Here is a 27,902-nt window from a genome sequence, read left to right as displayed (position 1 = left end):
CTCAGAAATGAGAGCAATTGGGGGGATCTATTGTAAGTGCCATTTTAGAAAACTTGGAAGAGATCAGTAATTAGTAATTTTAAAAAAATACAGAGTAGCATTGCCACTCTCCCAACATGTCCTTCAGTTGAGGTTCACAGTAAAGTTAAAAGAATAAACAATTGTCCATTCTGAATACTGCAACACATTTTCAGTTAGCAAGTTCCGTAATTCTTACCAACAAAAGCGTATCTGTTACCAGGCAAAAAATTTTAAAAAGAGAGAGAGCGCGAGAGAGTAAGGCGAAAGGAGGGAGTAAGAAAGGAAAAGAGGAAATTTATCTGAATAATTATTTTCATTACTCAAACTCTTGTTTCAGCAGCTACAAAGTAGAGTGAGTTGGAATTCCCTCTCACTCTTAACTCCTGTCTTCTGTCCTCGCTTCCCCACCTGCCATCTCCACCACATTGGTTTAGGGTCTGTGTTCATCACTGCTTTGTGCCTCCTGCTTCGAACTTTACTTTGTCCAAGAAACCATCTGAGCCATGCCAATGTGATTCAAACATTGAAAAAATTTTATTCAGTACTGTATAATTCTCCCCATCCCCCCACAAATGTCTCTTAAATGAATATTTTATCTGCATAAATAAAATGAGACCATGATTCATAAATACTATTTATTTACCTTTCCCCAATATCACTTACAGTATACCCTACAACTTGGAGGCAATCATTAAAAATTCGGTCTGAAAGTAGACCAGACTTCCCAGAATCAACTTCTCTGTGACCATTTAGAGCTCTCTGGAGAGTTACATGCACAGACACTAACCTGAGTTTCTTCCTACAGTTTTCTGTAAATAATGATAAAGGTGATTTTATTTGATCAGATGTAGCACTATGAATGATAACTACTTGGGTTTAGTAGCTACTTTATGCTTGGTATTGACAATTATGGTAACTACGTTTTCTTGACAGGTATATTCAGAAATAACAAGATTTGGATTTATAAGCTTTTATTTAAAAGATAGGAAAATACAGAAGAAATCAAGGAAAGAAAGTTGAAATATCCTACTTCTGCTTCTTTTTTTTTCTTCACTTCTTAGTGTGATGGAGTACAGATAGATTTAATAAACATCTCTCTGGAAGGAATTGCTATTTTGAACATACCAAGCATGCATGGCGGATCCAATCTTTGGGGAGAGTCTAAGAAAAGACGAAGCCATCGACGAGTAGAAAAAAAAGGGTCGGACAAAAGGCCCACACTCACAGATGCAAAAGAGCTGAAGTTTGCAAGTCAAGGTGAGTTTTTTAAAATTAATGAGTTTTCCATTGCACTTTATATCTATGTACTTGAATTGTTGGTATTTCCCTATTTACATGTGTGGTTGAATTGTAACAGAAGACATTTAAAAATTATTATGAACCCACTACATTTATTGTGGATCTTTTAGCCTTATTCTTTGCTGGCTCTACCTTTTCCTTCAGAAAATAAAAAACATGCAGATAGAAAAAAGCATGTTATGTAGATTCTTGGACACAGTCCAATATTGGATGTAGTCGCCATCTAGAATTAGCTTGTCTTTGTCGGGGGTTTGGAACTTTAATAATGGCATTGTCAAAACGTTTCTGTGGTGTATTTCAAGACTTATTATTCATCGGACTCCTTAGTCAAAGTATGACACTGAAAGCTACCTGGCATTAAGCTATTTTCTAAATACTATAGTTAGCACCAATTTTAATATTCCAGAATGTATTTCATTAAATATTGCCATTAAAAAAAAAGTTAATAACAAGGAGGAATACTGGAAAATAGCAGAAGAAAGAGAAACAAGTTTGGAAACCTTTGTGTCAAAATGTTCCTTATAATCTTTTCAGTACAAACGTATTATGAATCTGAATCTTAAACTTCATTGTAATGTAATTTATGCTGATACCTCAATTTGAATCCTTGGTAGATTTCTATAAATAAGGATATCAAAGTGGTGGTGTTCTAAGAACTGATTATGCTCTAATAGTTTATGGATATTGCTTTATATATGAATATAACTATTTACTTTCTAAGATTTACCTAATATAATCAATAACATTGAGAGAGCTACGAAAACGTTAATCCAGCTAAGTATAGTAAGGAGTCATTTTAATAGGTTGCATCATGCAAATGGTAGACGGACGATAATGGCAAGATTAAGTTTTATGTCTTCACACACATGGAATTTTGGGGGTAAACAGTGGCACACAAATATGTAATTTAATAACCTTGGTGGTGACAGATATTGATCAGGAAGCTGGTAGACATCCCTTTGAAGTTATTATAAACTTCCAGCCAGAGGTTTGATGATCATGAAATGTATGGGTAATCCTGAAGACAGCAGTGCCATCTAATATCAGCAAGCATATATTAAATCAATTAAAATGTTTTATACTTATGCACGGAATGCCACTATATGAAAATGTAGCAGAAAATAGCTTCTTACAGTTAAGTATTTAGAAAAGGAAGAATAGATTTATACAGGGCAAATTCAAAATGAAGTGAAAATTGTTATAATGCGTGTACTATGTTGACTCGTTGCTCACAAATAATTTATATTGTGTCCAGATCCTAGTTGATTGTTAGGTTTATTTTTCTACTGGATTCTTTCTTACATCTCAATACTTGTCATATCTTTTACATGAAACATAACTTTTTCCCCCCCAACATATTTATCTGAATTTATTCTCAGTGGTTCATCCACCAACTACATTCACCTTCTGGGTCGTTTGAAAGTTGATAGGATGCACGGTTATGTTGCTCCACGGACAGTGCCTGCACCTCCCAGAGAGCTGTCACAGGCATGCTGGACATGCCGTTGGTCTGGCCTCACTCATGAACTTGAGATCATGTTCCCAGCAAGACATACATGTTTGAGATAAAGTATAGATAAATCAGCTACAGGTGTTGTCATAAACTAGTAGTGTCTATAACTGTAGGGGACATTTTCTCTCAATTCTGTCTTCTTGCTTGCTGGTCAGGACTCTCAGGACCACATTCATGTAAATAAACAGCAAGAAAGCAGGGCGCAGTGGCATGAAGAGTTTGTGGGTTAGGGATAGATATATACATAATATTAAATATATATTACACACATTACGAAAGCAGCAGAACTCAGAGTTTTTGAAGGTTGTAGTTTAAGCAAGAGCAGAATTCTGTTCTACATTTCGTTTTCTTTTTTCAACTGATTTCACTTGTAGTTTTGATTTAGTTTTATTTTCAAGTAAGTATGATCTTAGCAGTCAAGGTAGCCTTGTCAGCTATTTATGTGTGAAATACTACTGCATTCTTCAGTATTTTTATTAATTTCATGAAGTACATTTAAAAATTATCTATTTTGCAACAGATGCATCAAGGTTATTCCACATCTTTATTTAATATCTATTTCTGTTAACTCTTAAATCAGATACTTACTGTAATCTGCTTAAAGCATCTACATGCATCTCTTTCTTAAACAGTGTCATCTTCTTTTAGGTGATTATGTTTTCCATGTATTAAATCATCTCCCCCCCCTAAAAAATATAGTATTAAATATGAGTGTAAATAAACATTTTAAATCTAAATATCTGTTAAACTTTTTAAAAATTGACCAGAAGTACTGACTTTAAAATGAAATACAGCAAATATATAGTTCAGGTTCAACAAGTTTGGGGGATAGGTTTTTGTTTATTTTAACTCATTTAAATTAGTCTTTTCCACTGTTTAAAAAAACTGGAAAATTTGTAATGTGACTTTATCATTTTCAGAGAACTTTAAAAATAATAACAAGCAAATTTTCTGATATATCTCTCTAAAAATTACCAGGCATTTAAAGTAAATTGTCACACGGTCAGATTGAGACATGTTTTGATAAGATTTATAAAGCTTTTTAAAATAAGTATAACTATACATAATTATGCTCAAGTCGTGTGGTTGGTAAGTACCATCAACTCAGTTCTGACGCATAGGGCCCCTAACCCAGCCCTTCTGAGGTCGAGCCATTGCTGCAGTCAGTGGGTTGGTCCTCGTTTTCACTACCCCTGTGTGTTACCAAGCATGGTGTTTTCTCCAGCGACTGGCCCTCCTGACAACATATCTACGGTATGTATGCTGTAGTCTTGCCTGTCCTTGCTTCCAAGGCATTCATTCTATTTCTTCCAAGAAGATTTGTTGGTTCTTTTGGTATAACATGGGATTTACAAAGTTCTTTACCAGCACCATAATTCAAACGCATGGACTACTCTTTGGTCTTCCTTGTTCATCGTCCAACTTTCCCATGCATAGGAGGTAATTGAAAATACTATGGCTTGGTCAGGCACGACTCAAACTCTCATCCTTATCCTTCAACATGTTCATGTTATAGATACCAATTATTTTATTACATACAATCATTCAAATTAGGAAAGGATTATATTTTTGTTTAAAATATAGGAACTGATATTTAGCTATGAGACAAACTCGGATTAGGAACTTGAGATCCTCATTTATAGCAGACATTGCAGGACCGGAGACTACTGTGCATGTCCTTTGTTTCAACCTATGCCGACACTAACGGGGAGAGACCCACAGCATCTTCAATTACTCAATTCATTGTTTGCGATTTTACTGCTAATTTATAATGGCCAAAAAGTATAAGTAATTCATTGAATTAAATAGTTGATTGGGCAAAATATTCCGAAGTCATTTGGCTGTGACTCTGAAATATATTCACACTTACATCTAATTCAAAAGATATTTTCTTTGTTATTTTATTATAAATATATGAGTGCACTAAATATAAACATAGTCCGTGAGAAAAATTGTAGAGTGGGCCAAATTGGTCTTCAATGCTCTCAGTCGCCTGAAAATTCAATCATCTTTTCCATTTCCTTCATTTGCTAACTTCATCTTTGCTTCCCCCATTTCTGAATTAAATCCAAACCTCAGAAAGATGTCTAATAAATTCATTCACATTAATGTATAAATGACTGATTGCAGATGAAAAGTAGAGGTATTTGCATTTTAAAAGAAATAAAGGCCTTCAGCTAAAACATTATATTTCAAACTGTGTTTCATTGAGTTATAACAGTAATCCTTCAGTTCTGTAAAAACTTGGTTCAAATTCATTATTGCCATATACTTGAAAAATTGGAGTGGGGGGAGGAGGTACAGACTAAATTGTACACTATAAAAATATTTTATACTGTAAGTGATTCTCATAATATAATTTGTGTAACAAAAATGAATGTATAAGTGTTTGCTTAATAAGGAAAATAGTACAAATGAGAATATTACCAATGCAGGTCATGTGTCCAAACCGTACATACAATTAAAAGTCCACGTGACTTGTTTAGCACAAGCACCAAATATTGCATAAACATCTGTGGGCGTAACTTTTCCAGTGTATGCTTGCACTAAAATTACATATCATATATTCTAAAGTCAATGCAAGTGAAGGCAAGGTGATGATACTAAAATATAAAATAAAAATATAAGATACATTTTAAAACTATGTTTGGTCATAAAGAAGCTGCAGCAGTTAAAATATCTCAAAACTGTGCTTTTTAGTACACAAATTGGGTACATTTAAGGGTACATTTAATATACCTTTAAGGGTACATTTTTGGATCCAAATAGAAATTAGAAAAATGAAGGAAAAATTTTTAAAGAATAATAAATGGGTATGTAAGAATGGTAGAAACATAAGGACTCACTTTTACATAATGAATCTTGAAAGAGTTGACAAAAATGAGGTTTTAATATTGATTGCACAATGGAAAATGGATGAGTTGACAATAATTTCCCTTAATATGATTGAATGATTGAACTGTTAAATTGTATGATATGTAAATCATGTGCCAACAAAACTGATACAAATTAAAAGTTTAGGTATTTAGGTAGACTCAGACTGTTGTCCTGTCATTTGAAATGGACAAGTTTTTGGCTTTACAACTCCTGAATGCTGTTTGAAGGCATATTGGTGGTGTAGTGGGTTAGGCATTACACTGCTAAATGCAAGGTGAGCTGTTCAAACCCACCAGCTGCTCCAGGGGAAAAATGAAGAGGCTGCCTGTCCACAAAAGGGTTACAGCCTCGGAGACATTAAGGAGCAATTAATCCTACTCTGTCATTATAAATGGGAATCAATTCAATGCTTCTGTGTCTCTAGCTACTGATTTTAGTTGTAGTTTCAGAAAAAGATGTAGAATGTTGTGGATGGTCATTTTCAATGTTGATGTCTGTTATTGGTGATATAATTATCATCTTATGTGTTTCGATGCTACATGGAGCTAATGCTGAGCCTGAAGAAGATAGTGGCAAGTCAGTTACTCACGAGTAGCGTCAGTGATAATTTTAAGTAATTTTAATATATGCAGTGGTGGAAATATAAAACAGATTTTTAAGTTAAATAAATTGGCTGAATTGCCTCACTTTAATAAATAATCATCTTAGAGGAATGTTTCAAATATTAGTCATGTAAACTTTCCATATGAATACAGTAGTGTTGATAACCAAAGTCATTTTTCCCCGTTTGAAACCTCGACACAAGAACAACCCGATCCCACCGATCTCAAGCTACTGTGTGTGAGAATGAACACTCCCATTTGCTTCATCTCTGAATGCTGTACATCTGTTTTGGCTTGTATAATGTGTTTGTGTATTGATGCTTTGAGTCATAGTAATCATGCTATGGAATTGATTTGCATATGGTAGCTAGATCGATGATAGATCGATAGTTTCTGGTTAATCAATGTGATGAGATGGACATCATTTAGCACCTCGCTCTTCTTGCAGGTGTCCCTGTAACTACTGACTGGGTCCAGGAGAGTCTAGTGGAGAACAAATCAACAGCTCTTGAAAGGTTCAAGCTGAATCTACTTTATTAGATTTGAACCTTATAAATATGAGTCAATCAAAGTAACTAACCATTTGGGTTCTGTGGCCAGGAGCTGAATTTCCATTAGTCTAGTATTTTATAAGATAGAACTAATGCCCAGCCCACTATTTGTGAGGAACTCAATAGAGACTCATCTAAATCATGAGTTTCCCAACCCCCTATATTTCTCAGTGAAGAACCCTTCTTCCAATGTAACAAATAGACGTAACTCAAATGCTTCTTCTCTCACAACCTGTGGATTTACAAATTCAGCATTTTTTGTACCTGTTTTAAGTCATGCCTGTTGGTAGCTGCTTATTTAGCTGTTGGTTAAGCTAAATATTGAAGCCTACATAATATAAGGTGACAGCCATTTGAAATACTTTTTAAAAGACTCTTCCACAGATGTGCCTAATTTTAATGAACCCTGGGGAGCTCTTTTAAGAAGGTTCAAAAGCAGATGAATACTTCACTGTTATTCTAATTATTCTATAATATGGCACAAAATAACAATCGCATTTCATCCTTTTATTTACAAAGCTGCTCCCATGGTTATTATATTGTACTTGTTCCAGCTCTGAAAGACTACTCTCATTTAGAGATTTATTAGAAGAGAATAATTATGTTATATTTCACAGATTGGCATAAAGAAAATGTATCTTTGAGCAATTCCATTTCCCTGAATAGTTGTTCATTTCAGGTTGAAGACAGGTCTATTAAGTAGCTTCTACCCTTTTTAAACATGCCAAAGCTAACCATTAATATTGAAATTAGTAACTTGATTCTGATATAATGAAACAAGCAATTGCTCTTTGTAGAATCAGTTTCTATGATAAAATAAAACTATAATGAATAATATTTCTAATACTATTGAATAATAAAAATTATTTAAAATGCTTCTTATACACAGAGATTTAATTCAAATCTTTTCTGACAAAGGTCTTAATAAAAACTTTTCCTTACTAGTGCTTGAGAATGTGTAGCTCTTGACCTCAAAGTTATACAAAACATACTTTTCTTAGTAAGTCTCTACTATTCATATTTTTGGAGTATCTTATTAGAAAAATTATAAAGATGAAAAAACAGCCAATGTAAAAGTCTGTAAAACATCTTCGGTTTGTTGAATGGTACAAAAGATGTTTTATTATGGGCTTTTTTTCAAAATAAGAAAAATCATAAGCATACAAAAATGTGACTTTAAAAGAAAATCAATCTGAGACATGTCACTTGCAGTTGTTGTTAGGTGCCACTGAATTGGTAGCAACTCCTAGAGACACCATATACAACCGAATGGGACGCTGCCCAGACCAGCATAATCCCCATAAGCTCGTTGTTGTAGCCACTTGGTGAACGCATCTCACGGAGCCTCTTCCTCTTCTATGCTGACCTTCTACGTTACCAACCACGATGTCCTCCAGAAACGAGTCTCCTGAAGGCGTAAGCCAAGTAGGTGAAACAAAGTAGTTCTGTCCTTACTTCTAAGGAGCACTCTGCCTGTACTAACAGCATAAAATAGCAACAGGTAAGAACTTTTCTCAAGACTTTCTGAACTTGATGATCAGCATTTTCATCCTTAAGAATGTTTATATTGTAGGTTTCTCTTCACAATAACGCTCTTGCCAGTTAACCAAAACAGAAATACAAGCTACTTAGAGAGCTGATTGTTGCTAGTTACCAGTAAGTAGAGTCTGAACTCGGTGTTACAGAGTAGTTACAGAGTAGAATTTTTCCATAGGATTTTTGTGGATATAATTGTAGTGAAATTAGATTAATGACCTTTCTTCCTCAGTATCTCCAGATGGTTCAAACTGCCAAACTAAGTTTGCAGTTGGACACAAACTGTTTGTATTCCCAAGGAGACTTCTAGTGAGTCTAGTGAGAAGCAGGGGCTCTGTGTATATTTATTTATCACACAAACACATTGTTGGACGTCGAAAAGACCATGGGTGGTTTCAGGTGCCATTGAACTGGTTCCAACTCACAACAACCCCATATACAACATAACAGAAGGCTGTTCATGCACAGTCTTTGCAATCATTGCTATGTCTGTGCCCATTTTTGGAGCCATGTTTTCAATCCGTCTCATCGTCGGTCTTCTTTGTTCACTGATTACCACCTATGATGTCGCTCTCCAGGAACTGATCCCTCCTGAAAACATGTCTAGAGTCTGGGCAACGTCACCTCTAAGAAGCATTCTGAGTGTACTTACTCCCAAAGAGATTTTTCATTCTTCTGACAGTCCATGGTCTAATCAATATTCTTCACCCACACTGTTTGTGATTCAAATGTATCCGTTCTTCCTTAGTTTTCCACAGTCATTGTCCATCTTTTGCATGCATATGAAGGAATTGCAAATATAATTTTGCATCCATTCATTACTTAAAGTGACATCTCTGCACTTTAACAACTTAAAGTAAGCGTTTACAGCAAATTCACCCAATGAAATTGGTGTTGGATATCTTCACTACTGCTTCCCTGGACATTGATTTTGGAACCAAGTACAAATGAAATCTTTGACAACACTGGTCTTTTCTCCATTTATCATGATGTTGATTATTGGGTCGTTTGTAAGTGCTCTTGTTTTCTTGATGTTGAGGTGCAATTCATATGAAAGAATGTAGTGTTCTATCTTTCTCCTCAAATGCTTCCATCTATCAAGCGAGCTTGTGTCGTCCGCACATTTCACCTTGGTACTGAGTCTTCAATCCTGAGACAGTGTTCTGCTTTAGTTCTGTCTCTGGAATTATGTTGTTCAGGATACATATTGAAGAAATATGGTGAAAAGATACAACCCTGACACACACTGTTCCTTAAACTGAACCTGCAGTACACTCTTGTTCTATGTAAATGACTGTCTCTTGATCGACCTACAAATGCCAATGAGGACAATTAATTGCTTTGGAATCTTCCATCTTTGTATTCTGTAATTTATCCATAGTTTTCTATGATTCACACAGTTGAATATCTTTGCATGGTCAATAAACATTGGTATAGATCATTTTGATAATCTCTACTTTCAACCTCATTTCATGTCCTCTTCTGACTCTGGCTTGAAATTTTCACAGTTCCATGTTAATGTACTACTGCAACAACAATAAAATTACTAAAAAAATGTCAGCTTTTGAGGAACAAAAGACCAATTTTCACAAATTTGGATAAGTATTTTTATGTGTGTGTAGGATGTAAAGAGATTAAAAACTGCACAATGAATAACTGGTGTGTCTCATTGTTTAAATATGTGCTGGCATTTTGGCAGTAGTACTTTGAGTTGGTCCTTGAATCTGATGATTTAAATTTTCTTAGAATTAGATATTACAGTGTAAGCAATGTCTCCATGGAAGTGACTTTGTTTATAGTTCGAGCAAACTTTTCACCTTTGACAGAGTTCAGTCTTACACTTTTTGTTGCTTTGGTTGGGATAAAAAATTGATTTTGTCATCTCTGGTAGATTCCAACTTTCATAGGTTTTAGTGTATTTTAAAGTATTCATTAACATACTTTCTGCCCTTGTTTTTCATAAAGCTATATTTCTTCCACAAAATTTCTATAAATGTTTTATCTCAATTGTTTTATTAAGACAGATTATTTTACATTTCTATTGCTTTCTTGGTTTTATTTCTTGCTGTTTGATTTCTAAATAGCTTGTGTGTGTTATCTTTATGAGCATTGCTCTAATCTGAATGTTCATACAAAAGTAAAAATTTAACAAGGAACTATAGGTGCTTCATTGTTGAGAAGAAAAATGAACGTGGTGTTTATGATGATAATCAGGTTTTAATGGAGTTTTCAAATCAGGAAGCCAAAGCATTACAAACAATCAAAAATTAAATATCAATGTATTAGTTTTAGACCCAAGAGTTGTATTAAACTGAAAAATAAAAATGCAGTAGACTTTTATAAATGAGATTATCATGGAGTTCTGCCCTAGGAAACATCATATTATGTATTTTTGAGAAAATATGTATGTCCATACGTGTCTGGGTGCATATGTACTGACTTTGGTTTGGGGGGATATTCAATTAGATATATAGATATCAAAACTAAGAACTCGGCCACATTATTATTTTAAGAGTCCCTATCAGAGAGCTAAGTAATCCAGCCGTTCCTTTAGGAGAAACACAGGAAGGTTTTATTTTTGTTTTAGTTGGAGAAGGAGAGACTCAGGAAAAGCAATTTTTTCAGAAAATAAAGCATTGTTTCAGGTATTCAAAGAGGACAAGCAAAGCATTGAACATCAAATGGGCGAGGAGAAAATGGGTATTCTTTTTCTGTCATCAGTTTCTTTTCTTCAACCGTATGTCTTCCTGTGAGAATACTTTGTTCTTCGGATTTTGTCCCTCTTCTCCCTCGAAATGAAGAGGTCCGTTTGGTGTGACCCAGGCCGCAATAGCTGGACAGGTCATTCTCTTCATGGCCGTTGTAGCATGTTTGCACATTCCTATTGGTCAGATATCTGTACCTTCAGAAGACTGGTAGGAAAATGTTTTCTATATTGTAGTCCCTTCTATTTATTTTTTGGCTTTTAGTCTTTCCATTAGGTAGGTGATATTTTTGAAAAGGAAGTTAACACATTTCATGGGCAAGTAAAAATTAAATGAATAAATTAGTATCACTACAAACTCATTCTCACAGCCAGTAATTAATTCCATTCCAACTGATAACACGGCTATCGACAGCTAGAACTGCCCTGTGGGATTCTGAGACTGTAACTCTTCATGGGAGTAGAAAGCCCCATCTTTCTCCTAAATTAATAATCACACTAATGATTTGTAGTCAGTACTGTCACTGGGGATGCAGGTGTGACAGCACCAGGTGATGCTGTTAGAGGGGTGACATCAAACTTTTTCTGCAGCCTTTCGGTGTAAATTTGTTGTTTTGATAACAATATCCTTATAGCTAGTTATAATAATAAAACTATTTTTGGAACCCCAGCTTGCATGTATTAATATAGCTCTCTGCTAATTTAAGTCTTTGAACCTTCTAAGGTACAATAAAAGCTTTCAATGTGACTCCATTAAAATGAGGCTTGGAATACGTGATTTTTTTCCGCATGTGCTTCGGGCATGCACTTGTTTTTGTTGCTGTGGTGTTTATATAGTCATTTACTCTGTCGACTTTTTAGGTTTTTACAATATTGTGCCAAAAAGTATTTTTGCTTTTATATTGAAAACTTTTTTGAGATGAAAGTAATAAAAAGGAGGGAAAAACGAAAAAGACTTCGGCTCACTAATAATGTAACTAATACTATGTAATTCATTATACAAAAATTTTACAAAATAATGTGGTGTACATTCATATAATCTAAAAAATCATGCATATAATTGAATTGCATCTGTATTTATCATATATCAACAATGACAATCAACGTTACCAAAGGTTCTGTATGGCCTGGTATGGGAAGCAGTCAATGGGGAGGGTGATGGTGTGAGTTTCCCAGCTCGGTAACACAAATGCTAGTGCTGGCGCTATTTTAAACAGAATTATTCTCCCAACTCGGGATATCTGCTTTCTTTTCAAGTCAGTAGCCCCACTAGGAAAGACACTTGCCATGGACATGAAAGGTCACTGAATTTTTTTTTTTTATTGTAACAAATCATACATTTGTTAGACTGATTAATTTTTTAGAGAGTATTTTTTGTGTACAATTTGGCAGACTCATAGCTACATAGTCATCATAATTTCTAGGTTAAAAGAAAAAGTAGAGAAGTTTATGGCCTCAATTCAATAATTAATCTGGCCAATACTGTTTTATAACATGTATAGTCTATAGATATGGAAATGAATGTTTTCCATTCTAATAATTTGTCAACCTGATAGAATGATTTCTATATGTGAGTACATTTGAAATAATGATTTCCTATAGAAATATAAAAAGGCCTTATTATTACACAAACTTATAAGACATCCTTGTAGAAAGCAGGAAGCACTTGCTCCCTTGGCCTACATTTGTAAGAGAGGTGATAGAGGTTGAAGGTGATTCTCCAACTATTGAAGCAAAAGTAAATTGGAATTTTATTTCCTCTAGTTCCACTAAAACACCTCTTTTCAAGGTTGCTTAGTATTAAATCCAAAGGTTAAATTGGATTTAACGAGTTAAACCCAATTCTCAGCCATCTAACAGCAGCCTTTTATATCATTAGATTTAGTTATCCCTGAAACACTTGTTTCACTAGGATTTCCAGGCAGAAATGTGCTGGTGAATGTTGAACAACTGCCTCTCAAAGGTTAAAGATAAATGTATGCATCTATTTACATACAGTTTTTGAAATAAGTTTTACTCACATGAAGGACATACTCTAATCAAATCTAATTTAAAGTTTAGCCATTCAAGGTGGTGGTCCTGGCACCACACGTTGTTATAAAATATAGAAAATTTCAGATTATTGGAAACATTTCTGTTTCTGAAAATTATACTACGATTAAGATAGTGGAGCTCTCAAGACAAAACATTTAAAATGAAATCTAATGAGATTAAGACACTGACCCACCTTTAAAATTATAATTGTTACTTTAATCTCTCAAGATGGGCGTAGTTCCTATTAGAATATTTAAAATTGATTTGAATCCAATAAACTCTTCTCTGGTGTTGCAATAATTCAAAGGCCTCAATTAGGCAGCTGTTTTGCTGGTGTCTCGCCCACTCATTTGTTCCTTTCTTCTTCACAGTGAAATCATGCAATACAACATTTGCTTTCTGCAAAATGTTTGGTTACCCCTTCTGTCTCCTGTGTTTCTTACAAAAATGGTGGTGATGCCCTGGGAACCGCATAAGTAAATCAACCTGAACCACCCCCACTGATTCATCAGTAGACGCCAACTCACCTCAGTGACCTCGTTGGGTTGTACTCGCGGCTCTTAAATTTCTGTTTCCCTCCTGGCAGCACAAAGCATTGCTGGTCACCACAGAGCTGTTTATAAAAACTCACTCTACAGTAAGCTGTATGGGAAAGTACAAGCTGCCTAACAAATTAATGACATGGTGAGGTGCTGCCTGCTGGGATGAAAATAAATTGTGAGAGAGGGCAGGGGACAGGTAATGGGCCCATGCTATGCTGCAAAACTCTTCAAACAGGTGCTGACTGTGTGCCAATAGATGTGGCACTGACTGTCAACAGATGTATGGCACTTTAACATAGACTCAGTAAGACCAGAAAGATTGAGGAAGTTCTATGATTTTGTTAAGATTGGTCTCTTTTGCCTTTAAAGTAACTCTTAGTACATGACAGGATTATTGACCCAAAGCAGATCACTCACAACTCCCAGGGAAATATTATTCTTATTTTTTAATCCTAAATCTGAATACATATTTGGTGTTCGTGTATGGTTGTTATTTTGTGGTAGATGGTGATAATGTTAATGCTGCTGGTTTTCCATAAATAATTAATGTATTAACAGATTATGATTTCATGATCATTTTTTTCGTGACTGTTTGCTCAATGAACTGATGATTTCTGTCTTCATTAGGTATTGTGTAGGCTGTACAACATGTTAGGCTGCATGAAGCTGAGCCCAGCTTTTGAATTGAGCATGACTGCCCTTATGTTAACTCTATATTTTATGTCTCGTTGAAAAGTTTTAAAAACCCTGCTTTAATGGGTTATGCATATTTAATGGAGAGAAAACAAGTAACAATCATGTCAAAAGCAAAAATGCCTTTATAAGCATAAGTTATTCACCCAATTACTTAATATGCCCCAGCTAATCTGATTTGGACCACTCCATGTCTCACTTATTTCACTCAAGCCAAATTGGTTTGGCTACCACTGTTCACATCAAGCCTGATACCATCTCAGTAACTGTGCCTTGACACACACATACACAGACACAGGAACAAAGACTGCATAGGAGTCCCTGCGGGGTACAAATGACTTCGTGCTATCGACTGGGTTGGTCACTCAAACTCACCCAGTGGCACCTTGGAAGTAAGTCCTGGTGGTCTAATTCTGCGGTCCCTCTTGGAAACCTTATAGAATTCATTCCTCCTCTGTACATATGTGGATGCTATAAGTGACAAATGACTAGATAGTCATTAACAACCACAACAGGAAATTGATATACACACACAAACAGGACATAGAAATGTATAGACTTGTGTGTGTGTGTGTGTGTGTGTGTTCAACCTTAATAGACACTCTCAAAGATGGTTGGACTTATTTACTCTCTAACAAGAAGCATATGAGAATTCCAGTTGTTTCACAAGCACTTTGCCGTATCTTTTTAATTTGAACCCTATGTTTTATTGTTATAAATCTGTATTTTACTCATAGCTGATGATGTAGAGTAAGATTATGTGTGTGTTAATTCACCAGTCCATTTACATATTCTCTTTTGTGAAATATGTGAGTCTCTAGTTTGTTTCTTGCTGTTGCTAGTTTTCTTTCCCTTCTTATTTTCTTACTACTTAGAAGAACTAGCATTATTTTTTGGCTCTATCTATTGTGTCTGTGCACACACACACACACACACACACGCTTTCTGATTTGCCTCTTTATCTACCTGATAGTAATATTCTCTGACATTTGGGAAGTCTGGCAGTGCAGTAGTCAAGCACTAGGCTGCTAGCCTACAGATCATCTGTTTGAACCCACAGCCTCTCGGTGGGAGAGAGAGTCACCAGTCTCCTTTCGTAAAGATTTCTAGGCTTGGAAACCCTATAGAACAATTGTACATGGTCCTAAAGGGTCACTGTGAATCAAAATCAAGTCACTGACAATGAAATGTTTTCTTTTTGTATATATCATTATAAAATTTATTTTTTAATTTACTATCCAGTTGGCACTGCATGCTCTACTGACATGATTCTTTCCCTACTGCTCAGTGGTACTATCCTCTTCATTTAAGTTCCTATTTATGTTTTGATTTATGTCTGGACCTTACACACTAGGAGTCACCAGAGTTTTGTGTAAAGTGTCATATTGTAAATATTTTAAGCTTTATGTAGTCAAATGCTCTCTAATCATCTCATCAACTTTGCATTAGTGGCATGAAAGTAGCCAAAAGCTATGTATTAGTGAATGGGCATGGCTTTGTTCCAATAATAATTTACTTTCAATAGGCATCAGGGAGGGTTTGGAACACCCACAATTTGCTGACACCTGTTCTACACTGCCTATAACCTAGACAATAGGCATTAGACTAGTTATCAATAATTATGCTTATACTACATTGTCCTAATTAATGCTTGATTCTTCAAGAACATACAATTGTAATTTTATAGATGTTCTGAAGTTACTTTATAAATATCAGCTCCATCAAAAAAATAACCTTAGAGTTGTTGATTAAATTTGTGTTAATCAATTTAGGGATAATTAATATATTTACTATGTGAATTTTTCCACTTATGAACATGACATTTCTTTCCATTTATTTAGCACTTCTTTTTTTTTTTTTAGCACTTTCTTAACATCTCATAATACTTTATTTTTTGTTTATATAGCATGGTTATGTTCGTAAATATTTCATGCTTTTTAAAATTTGAAATATTTATTACATTTATCATCATTTGTCATAAAAAAATACAATCAGCCATAGCATCAATAATTAGGAGCCTAGACTCTGAAGCCTGATTGCTTAGATCTACATCCTAGCTCCACCACGTGTATGACTGTGGACAAAATGTTTGCCACTGTTTTCCTCAATATTATCGTCTTTATTTTTTTAAAATACTTTTATTAGGGCCTCTTACATCTCTTATCAAGATCCATACATTCATCCAGTGTGTCAAGCACCTTTGCACATATGCTGGCATCATTTTCAAAGCATTCTCTTCCCACTTGAGCCCCTGATATAAGCTCCCCATTTCTTATCCCTCCCTCCCCTGCCCATCCTCCCTCATTTTTTCCGTATTTTACATCATCCTCCATCACCCTCTCACCTACTTCTATGTTATTCATCCCCCTGGGAGGGAGTTCTAGTTGATTCTTGTGATTGATTTCCCCTTTCTCCCCCACACCCTACCCCTAATCCTCCGGGTATCTCTACTATCCTTGTTGGCTCTGAGGGGTTTATCTATTCTTGATTCCCTGTGTTGCAGGCTCTTAATCTGTAGCAGTGTGCATGCTCTGGTCTAATCTGATTTGTAAGGTAGAAATGAGTCATGATAGTGGGGGAAAGGAAGCACCAAAGAGCTAGAGGAAAGTTGTGTGTTTCATTGGTTCTATACTGCACCCTGACTGGCTCATCTCTTCGCTGTGACCCCTCTGTGAGGGGATGTCCAATTGTCTACTGGGCATTGGGTCTCCACTCTATACCCTCCCCCCCCCCCATCCACATTAGGTATGATTTTGTTCTGAGTCTTAAATGCCTGATATCTGATCCCATCGACACCTCATGATCACACAGGCTGGTGTGCTTCTACTTTGTGGGCTTTGTTGCTTCAGAGCTAGATGGCCGCTTGTTTATCTTCAAGCCTTTAATACCCCAGATGCTATATCTTTTGACAGCTGGGCACCATCAGCTTTCTTCACCACATTTGCTTATGCACCCATTTTATCTTCAGCAATCGTGTCAGAAAGGTGAGCATCACAGAATGCCGGATTGTTAGAACAAAGTGTTCTTGTGTTGAGGGAGTACTTGAGTTGAGGCCCAATGTCCATCTGCAACCTTAATTCTTAGCATATAGATATGAGTACATGGTTCTATTCCCCTCACATTACATATCTATTTACATATATATATGTGTGTGTGTGTGTGTGTATAAATATGCCTGTGTTTAGGACTCTATAAATGTCCTTTACCTCCTGGTTCTTTCATCTATTTCATTTTACTCTCCTCTTGTCTCACCATCATGTTCGGCCTTCATTTGGGTTCAGTAATTCTTTGCTGCTACATTGCCCTTGATTAAGCCCCACTAAATATCCTATGCCCTTCCTTCCATGGATTTTAGTTCACTTGTTGTTCCCTTGTCCTTGGGTTGGTAACCTTCTTTCCTTTCTCACACATGCCCTTCTCCCATATCCCCCCAGAACCATTGGTCCTGTTCTTTTCATCTCCGAATTAAGCTGTAGTCCCAGAACTGACCTCTGAAGTGCATTCTTCAAGGGGTGGGGGTGGGGGTCCACATAGTTGGGAGTGAGGCTGGTCCCACAGACTGCTCTATTGCTACCCTGGTACAAACTGATAAGTTGTATTCATGTCTTGGTGCATCAGGTGGAAGCCTGGTCTCTCCCTCTCCTGTGGAGATATAACTAATACTCTCCCCTTGGGTGGGTTAGTGCCCTGCTCCACTTACCCATGTCTTTTTTTCTTTTCTTTTTCTCTCTTTCTTTCCTCTTCTTATTTAGTTTGCTGCTATATGTATCCTTTAGTTGGCTTGGTCCCTGCCATAGTTGCTGGACCTCACCTCAGAGATATATGTTTATAGTAGCTTTTCCCCTTTGCCTGTTTTTTTGTTTTGGTTTTTTTTGGCTTTTTTAAAAAAATTACCTCGGTGGACACATGTTGTACTTGTCCTTTTGTGCTTGGCATACTTCACTTAACATGACTTCCTCCGATTCTTCCCATGCGGCACTGTGCTTCATACATTCATCGCTGCTTTTTAGGGATGCATAGTACTCCACTGTATGTATGTACCACATTTTTTTTATCCATTTGTCTTTTGATGGAAATTTGGGTTGTTTCCAATTCCTTGCAATTGTAAACTGTGCTGCAATCAACATTGGGGCACAGATGTCTGGCCGTGGTTTGTTTTTTGACTCTTCTGGGTATATGCCCAGTAGAGGGATTTCTGGGTCATATGGTAGCTCAATCTCCATCTGTTTTAAATATTGCCAAATTGATTTCCATAATGGCTGTACATATCTACAGGTCCACCAAGAGTGGACAAGATTTCATATCTCCCCACAGCCCCTCCAACACTTTTTATTGTCTAATTTTTTTTTGAATTGGTCTATCTTTGAGGGTCTTAGGTGGTATCTCACAATTGTTTTAGTTTGTATATCTTTTTTGGCTAATAATAGGGAACATTTTCTTATATGTTTATTGGCCATTTGGGTTTCTGCCCCTGTGGAACGTCTGTTCAGGTCCTTTGCCCACCTCCTTAGTGGGCAGTTAGTTTTTCTCTTATCGTAAGCTTGCAAAGTATTGTAGATTTCAGTAATAAGGCCTTTGTCTGATGTGTCATTGCTAAAGATGTTTTCCCAGTCTGTGGGTTCTTTTATTACTCTCTTGGTGAATTATTTCAATGAACACATGTGATTTATCTTCATTATATTCTACTTGTTAATTTGCGACTTCTCTGTATTTGTGTCATTCCCTATTTCCAATAGTCTATGTATTCCCTCCTCCAAGGTTCTCTGGTTTGTCCCAATTCTCTCATTAATGGCCCTAATAGTTTGGGGTTTTGCCTCAAGCTCTATGATCCACCTTGAGTTTATTCTTGTGACTGGAGTGAGGTAAGGGTCTTGGTTCATTTTTCTGCAGGTACATATCCATTTTTTCCAACACCAGTTATTGAAGAGGGCATCTGCTTCTCATTTGATATTTTGGGGGATCAAAAAATTGATAAGGATCAAAAATAGTTGTCCGTATGCTGATGTTTTTATTTCTGAGTTTTCAGCAGTTTTCCTTTGGTCTGAATATCTGTCATTATACCAGTACAATTATACCAGTACAACAGTTTTGAACACTGTGGCCCTATAATACATGCTAAAGTCATGTAGAACTAGCCCTCCCACTTTAGCCTTCTTCTTGAGGAATTCTGTGCTACTCCTGGGCTTCTTCCCTCTCCATATGAAGTTGGTAATCAATGTTTCCAATTCTTTGAAGAAGGATGATGGTATTTATATCTGGATAGCATTAAAGTTATATAGTGCCTTGGGCAGAACTGACATCTTTACTATATTGATTCTTCCAAACCATGAGCATGGAATATTCTTCCATTTGTTGAAGTCATTATTGGTTTCTTGTAATAGTATTCTGTAGTTTTCCTCAAACAAAATTTTGTTTTTATATTCAGGTATATTCCTAGATATTTCAATTTGCACTTGGCTATTGTAAAGGGCACTACCTTTTTAATAGCCTTTTCTGTGATCTAGTCTGATGTGTATAGCAGTGTGATAGACTTCTGTTTGTTGATCTTATATCCTGCCACTCTGCCATCATCCTCTCTTGCTTCCAACAATCTGCTTGTGGAGATTTGATATATGAAATCATATCGTCTGAGAAAAATGATAGTTTTGCCTTTTCTTTCCCCAGACCAATGCCTTTGATGTCTTTTCTTTTTCTTGTGTTGTTAGCAAGGACCTCCAGTATGATATTAAATAGGAGTGGGTGCAAGGGGTATCCTTGTCTGTTCCCCTTTTTCAGTGGAATTGTTTTCTCTTTTTAGCATTGTTTATCACTTTGGCTGTTGGTTTTTCATATATATCTTATATAATATTGTGGAATTTTCTTTCAATTCCTATATCCTTGAGTGTCTTAAACAGGTAGGGCTGTTGGATGTTGTTGAATGCTTTTCCGCATCTAGTGATATTATCGTGTGGTTCTTATAATTTTTCATGTTAATGTGGCCAATAATAGTATTGGTCTTTCATGTGTTGTATCATCCCTGCATCCCTGGTATGAATCCCACTTGGTCATGGTGAATTATTTTTTTATGTGCTTTTGTGTTCTATTGGCCAATAATTTGTTTAGGATTTTTGAACTGGTTTTATTAGGGATATTGATCTGTAGTTCTCAGTTCTTGTGGGATCCTTGCACGCTTTAGATATTAGAGTTATACCAGCTTCATAGAAAGAGTTTGGGAGTTTTTCATCTTTTTCTATGTTCTGGAAGAATTTGTGTAGGGTTGGTGTCAGTTCTTCCCTGAATGCTTGGTAGAATTCTCCTGTGAAGCCACCTGGTCTGGGAGATTTTTTTTTTTTTTTTGGTAATCTCTTGATAACAGTGTCTATTTCTTCTGTTGCCATGGATCTGGGGAGGTTCTAGATGCCTACTGGGGATAGTCTAGGGAGTGATTGTTTTTCCAAGTATTTGTCCATGTCTTCCAAATTATTGACTTCGTTAGAGTACAGGCCTTCATATTACTGTGTAATTATCCTTTTGATTTCATTAGGGTTCGTTTTAATATCACCTGTTTAATCCCTCATCCTTGCTATTGAAATTTGTTCCTTTCTATCTTTGGTTAGGTTTGCCAGCAGTCTATCAATCCTGTTAATCATTTCAAAGCACAAACTTTTAGCTACATTAATTTTTCCATAATTTTCTTGTTTTCCCTCTCCTGTATCTCATCTCTGATTTTTATTATTTCTTTCTTTTTTGCTATTAGTAGGATTGTCCTGTTGACTCTGCTCTAATTGGTGTAAGTTTTGAGTCAGCATATCAACCATAAGACTCTCTTCTTTTTTCATGTGTGCATGTATTGCTATCAGCCTTCCTCTGATAAATGCCTTTGCTGTGTCCCAAAGGTTTTGGTACATTGTGTTTTCATTCTCATTGGTTTCTAGAAACTTCCTGATTTCAACTCTGATCTGGGCCAATACGCACTCCTTTTACAATAGAGAGTTATTAATATTCAAATTGCTTGCCCTTGTTTTCCTTATCATCCTTTGGTTGACTTCCAGCCTTACGGCATAGTGATTGGAGAGAGACATCTGTATAACCTCTATGTACTTGAATTTGCACAGGTTCAACTTGTGTCCCACCATGTGGTCTATCTTTGAGTATGTGCCACGTGGTCTTGAAAAGAATGTGCATTATTTTTGCATTTGGGTGGAAAGCTCTGATATATCTATCAGGTTAAGTTGTACAATTGCGCTGTTTAGATCTGTAGCCTCCTTGTTAAGTTTCTTTCCCTGTAATTTGTTTTTCAGAGAGTGGTGTATTAAAGTCACCGACATAATTGTTGAACATGTGTTTTCTTTTTTCATCTTTTGGAGTGTTTGATTTATGAATTTCACAGTCTCTCATTGGGAGCATATATATTTATTATGCTTACTGGTTCTTGGTCTACTGTTCCTTTGAACTTTATATAGTGTCCTTCTTGTCTCTTGTTATGGTTTTTACCTTGAGATCAATTCTGTAAGTGATTAAGATGCTACCCCTGCTTTTTTTGCATTGCCATTTATTTGATATGATTTTCTCCAGCCTTTCATTCTCAACCTGTTTTTGTCGGCAAGCTGTAGGCAGAAAGTAAGAAAGGAAGAAAAAGAAGGGAGAAAAAACCACAACTGTGCTCACAAAGATTGACTGTGGTGGGAAAGAGAGAAGAAAAACATAAAGAGTAAAGAGATAGCTGATCCCTGATTACCTGAATGTGGGGCCAGAGGGGTTTAAACCCTGCCCCAAGGTGGCAGGTTGGTTTACCCTTTCAGTGCAGGGTCCTACCAGTGGTGGGCGGACTTGCCCTAGTATACAAGATCACCATAGAGGCCTGAGGGAGGTTTCCTCAGCAGTGTGGAGTTCTGTAGCGGGCTGTCACAACTGCCTTGTGTAATGTGCTGCGCTCCCACAGAGAGCAGGCTAGAGTTCCCCCTGCTCTTTGGGTGGAGTTGCCCAGGTGGAGGGTAGTGACCCAGAAGCCAGCAGTAGCAGATGAAAGAAAGAAAGGGAGAGAAAAGGGAAAAGAGAGAAAAATAAGAAAAAAGAAAGAAAAAGAGAAAAAAAAACCATCCCTTTGAGACCAACTGCAGTGGGAAAGATAGAAGGGGAAGAGAATAAAGAAAGAAGAAAAAGCCTAGTAAGTAAGATAACTGAGGCTTGATCTCTAGACTGTGGGGATGGTGGAGTTTCAACCCTGCCTCAAGGTAGTGGGGTGGTGTGCCTGCTTGGTATAGGGTTCCACAGATGCTGGGCAGAATTACCCTCGAAGGCAAGTTCACATTGGAGGCCAGGCAGTGGTTCCTGCAACAGTGTTGAGCACTGGTGGTGACTGGTATAGCTGCCTTGTGCTGTATTCAGCACTGTAGCAGTTGGCAGGGGAGGTTCCCTTAGGATGTGTAGGGGCCCAGGACAGGTAGAGGATCCCCCAGCCACACAGAAGGCAGGCAGAACCTCCTTAGCTGCGTGTAGGATCACTGAGGGCAGACAGTAGCTCCCCACATTGGGCTTGTGGAGTTGCCCTAGCTTGTGCCAAGGCCACTGATACCCTAGTAGCTCAGAGTTTTGGTTTTTACCCCCTGGCCAAATGGATTTGAATTAAGTTATTCTGAAACTGAGGTTTGCTCCAGGGAGTGTTTGTTATGTTGAAAGCCTCTGGGCTCTGTAGCTCACTTCTGGCATTCCTTAGCATGAGCTCCCTTATTATGCTAATGTATGTTATAGGACTCCTTCTACTAGTTGTCTTGGGGTTAAACAATGAGCCTGGGATTTGCAGTTTCTCAAATACTTGAGAAAGTATTTTTTCTCTTTTTTATATTGAGCTTATGGGTGCCCTGATTTCAGGGCTGTCACGCTGACCCCAGAAGAAGAGATCTAGTTTATCAGAGAGGTTGTTTTCTTTTCGGCTAACTTCAGCAGAATTCGCCCCTGGACTATTTTATGCCATACCATGATTTGACTCAGGTCAATTTCCTTACGTCTTTTCAACTGCTCCAAATCTATTGCTACCCACCAAACCGGAACCCCAGGCTATGAGCTCAAGACAGCTAACAGAGCAGGGAGCTCTGGTGTGGGGGCCTGTGACTAGCTTTCAGAGATTCTTCTTGAATCTGGGATTATGACCACTTTGGGGCATCAGCCTGGGGAAATCGTTATTCACTCCCGAACTAGGGTGCTGGTAGCTGCTCAGCTGGAGCCCATGAGCCAGCATATTGAGCCTAGAGTGACTCAGTACATTTTCTGTTCACTTTGTGAATGAAAATTTTAAACAGCAGGATTCAGGATAGACCCTAGTACCCTGATTCTAATTTTAGGACTCTCCCTCCCAGGCTCCTTCAACTTACCTCCCAATTTTCTGGTCTGGCATCAAGAGCTCTGGGAAGGTAAATCTAACTGGATGCCATCTTCTTCTGTCTCCCCTATTTGATGCTTTTTCTAATCTATTCTTTATAGTAGGTTGTAAGATTTCATGTTATGATTCTTTGTTCTGTTGTGTAGAAATAGAAAACTGTATAGCAGTTTATCATTCATAATAGTGTATCTGTGGATTATTTTTGGATTTTAAGTGTAGGTAATTATTTTATTTATGAATAAAATAGATGTAATTACTTATTTGTCTATTTATTTATCAGCCTTGCATTTTTTGTTTTATTTTCTTTTTTATCTGATTTTACAATACAATGTTCAATGTATGTATTGATAGAATACTTGGAAACATTTGCATAGGCTTCTTGTTATTGGGTGTACAGTAAATGTTTCAATACTTTACCATTTATATGATGTTTGCCATATACTTTTATTGATATACTTTGTCAAACTTAATATTTTATACCAGTATACTAAAAATTTCATAACAAATAGATATTGAATTTTTCAAGTACTTACTTGGCATCTACTGAACACATCATGTAAATTATTTCCTTTATTTCATTCATGCAATGAATTGTATTGCTTAATTTCCAACTTCTATAGCAACCTTGAATTCCTTAAATAAATCTATTTGGCATACTGTATTATCTTCTTTAAATGTCACTGTTATATTTACCAATATTAGATTTAGTATTTTGCATCTAAATTCATGATTTCTCCTTACTCTATTCTCTGAAAATATGTAAATCCAAAGTTTTTGGATGTGAATGTCTAAAATTTCATTTAACACTCTGGATTTCCCATAGCTCTTCTTGTATCTGTTTTGATAAGTTTGATTCATTTTTGTAGAATATGTTTGTATCTTTCACATTTTCAAATCTATTGTCACAAGTGGTTTGAATATTCTCTATTTTCTTATTACCATATTATTTTCCTAAGTAATAACATTTTAATTTCTTTTATTTATAAGAAAGGATAGCCATGTTCATAATGTGGATCGCATGCAAAGGAAACTAGCACAAGGGTGTGCAAAATTAACACTAAATATTTGGCAAAAAGGAAAAACCTAGGTGGGCGGTGCTTCTTTGATACTGTACATGCTTCCTGGTCCCTTGACCTGTCAGTTTCCCTGCCCACCAGACCTCATGGGCCAAGCAAATTTTGACTTTCTGGGGCAGGTGTTACAAGGTCCTTAATTCTACCAAGGGCTCCATGGCATGTCCTTCAGCTCTTTCCTTCCATGGGTAAACAAGTCTAACTCCTTATGTAAGTGACAAGAGGCACACCACTCCACCAGGGAGACCCCTGCCCCTGAAGTCACTTGGCTTTCTCCTTATGTGAGTCAGTCTCATGCAGACTCAAGTCAGCCTCTTGGCTCTATGGCCACTGTTAGTCTGGCAGGGCTTCTTACCATCTGTGTGCTTTTGGAGTTACAGGTCTCCACATTTCCTTCTGAGCCTCATCAGGGTCATCAGAATTGCCTTCCATGTCCATAATTCCACCAACAGACTCTTAGAACAATTTAGCCTTTTACTACTAGAGACCTCTATTTATTACCCAATTTCAAAGCTGCTTATACAATTTAGGCATGCCTCAAAGCAACACCTTTCCCTTCTGATACTAAAGTCTATCTTAGTTAACTAGTTCTGCTATATCATAAAGTAGATGGATTTAAGAAACACAAAATATTCTTGCATGGTTTTACAAGTTAAAATTCAAAATTCAGGGTGCCAGCTCTGGAGGAAGCTTTCCTCTTTCTGTGAAGTTCACAGGTTAGGAGGAAGGTCCTAGTCTCCTTGCAATATCTCTGAGCCCAGTGTTCCTTGAAGATCTCCATGCATCTTGGTAACAAGCTGCTGCAGAGTTTAAGACGTTCTCAGAAGAGGGAGCCCAGGTCCAAAGGACATGCTCAGCTTCTGGATCTTCCATCTCCTTTGAGAGGTAGCCAGTTACTTCATATGGCCCTTTTCGCCATAATCCCTTGTGTGATGTACTAAAAATTCGACCATCTATGTCTATAGTTATAAACCCATTTAGGAGGGAGTTCTGTGTTATAGGATTAAGGTGGGATGTATCCTTAGTGTCTACCCTACTACAGGGTGTGACTTAAGTTTTCCTTGGAGGTATGATCTACTGAAAGATAAAAACCGCACTGCCATCAAAGCTTTCCCTTTGGTGACCTCCATTTCCTGACAGAGTGTTGGCAAAACTGCTTTGGCTTTCAAATATATTTGGCTTCTGCATTTCTATTGCTTCCGCTTGACCTTTAGATTTTGGTCTTAACAGCACCCATAACCACAGGAGACATCTCCTTAAACTTTCATAAGTTTCTGTGAGATGCTGCAGCAAATTGCAGAACCAAGAGACATGAGAGAATTTACTAAGGGTAAGAGTCAGGGGAATATGGAGTAGTAGAATATCTTGGAAAAGTTGAACATCTGGGACCTCTTTAATCTCCACCTCCTTGGGACTAGTCTGGTAATAATTCTTATAAAAGAAATGATGTCCACGCCCTTATTTTCTGCTCACATTGTTCTCCCTTTATCTCTTTAAAGATACATGGTGACAGAGGCCCCAACTCATGGGTACTCACCTTCCATAGGTCCCAGGCTTTGACCTGGGTAAAGATGTTGCATCCAGTCAAATTTCCTTATAACTGAATTGCTGATTACATCAGATCACATCACCAGGGATTATTATGTTATTACACAATTACCAGGTTATCCAAACCAGTGAGAGTCATGGTTCAACCAATTTGACATTGATTTTCTCAGGGAGTAATACAACTCATACCAGTCTGGAAAAGCTCCTGGGCTAATTGGTTATTGGGTCAAGATGCCTTGGTTATAAGATTTTGGATGTTGCTTTTGGTATAAAACTGATAATATTAGAGTTTAAAGAGGTCAATAGCATTGGAGTATACAAAATTTTAACTGGTTTCAAATTTTATCAGTAAAAAACATTGATGTTATACTTGTTAACCTCCTGGGTGAGATAATGTGGACTCAATGGCAAGAAATGTCTCTACCCAAATGCCGTACTGTGAAGTGAATAAGACTTTAAAGAACTTAAAAGAGTTATGTACTTTTTAAAAAGTAAAAAATTCAACATCACTTAAGAAAAACCAGATTCATAAAAAAAAAACCAAAATATTTTATTTTAATACTGCTTAGAAAATGTCAGAACATTTGTTACTGATATCAGTTATAAAAAGAATATAGGGAAAAAGCACATTTGAAATGCATTGGAATGTTTGAATTTATTGGGTTATAACTTTTGTCTAAAGACTTAGAATGAGATTATAATAACTCTTTTCCTAAAATCCATGGGAATGAAAAGGAAATGCTCACAAATTATGCAAAATGTGATGGCTCTTGTAATAGCAATAAAATCTTTCCTGAACATTCTCAAGTTTTCAAACAGTGAATTCTGCTTAATATCATATGCTCATAATGTTAATCCATTAAACAAAAATAAGCATAACACACTCATGAAACTTTCATAGATTGGTTATTGCTCTGTTAGCCTCAAAGGGAGGGAGCAAACACTTACATACAAGAGGCCTTTAATATATGCCAGCTGACGGTCACTCACTGTCACATAGAATCATTTGAAAAGTATTATAAAATCAAAGAAAATATTTCCTATATCTGATATGAGTTTAATGTTGAGTATATTAAATAATCTTATAACTCAGGAAGAACTAATCTCATTAAATAAACAAGCAACCCAACCAAATGACTCAAGAAGAAAAAAAAAAAGCAAAACAACTCAATCAAAATATGAACAAATACTCAAATAGACATTCATCAAAATCCATATAAAAAATGGTCAACACATAAAATGCTCAAAGTCATTAGTCACTAGGGAAATGCAAATCAAACCTTAATATGATAACACTCAACACGACTGGTTATTATCAGAAAAAGGAAACTAACCAGTGTATTTTTGGTCATTCGCTTCTCACGGTATTTTCTATTTCCATGGCAATTTCGGTAATTTTGTATACATTTTAAAGCTTAACAATCAGTAAGGAAGGCCAAATAAGAATTGAAGTTTTTGCTTTGTCATGTTTTTAAAGAATATTGAATATATCAGGGATTACCAGAAGGAACACATCTCTCTTGGAAGAAGTATAGCCAGCAAACTGATAGG

At 36.5% G+C, this 27,902-nt stretch overlaps 1 protein-coding gene across 4 annotated transcripts in view; it reads left to right on the top strand.

The window, feature by feature from the left end:
* The window catches only part of DGKB (diacylglycerol kinase beta), a 788,541-nt gene that overhangs the window by 586,990 nt on the left and 173,649 nt on the right, over window positions 1–27,902 (top strand). For all 4 annotated transcript variants that reach the window (XM_045288861.1, XM_045288860.1, XM_045288859.1 and 1 more), the window contains one exon: window positions 1,083–1,278. In XM_045288861.1, the coding sequence (XP_045144796.1) occupies window positions 1,083–1,278 (196 nt within the window). The remainder of the gene's footprint in view (window positions 1–1,082; window positions 1,279–27,902) is intronic.

Source organism: Echinops telfairi, unplaced genomic scaffold (genome assembly GCF_000313985.2).
Source record: "Echinops telfairi isolate 266 unplaced genomic scaffold, ASM31398v2 ScPeMD7_23;HRSCAF=83, whole genome shotgun sequence".
In the NCBI taxonomy this organism is placed as follows: domain Eukaryota; kingdom Metazoa; phylum Chordata; class Mammalia; order Afrosoricida; family Tenrecidae; genus Echinops; species Echinops telfairi.
The sequence above is the reverse complement of the archived record's forward strand: the minus strand, read 5'-3'. Positions and strand labels throughout refer to the sequence as shown.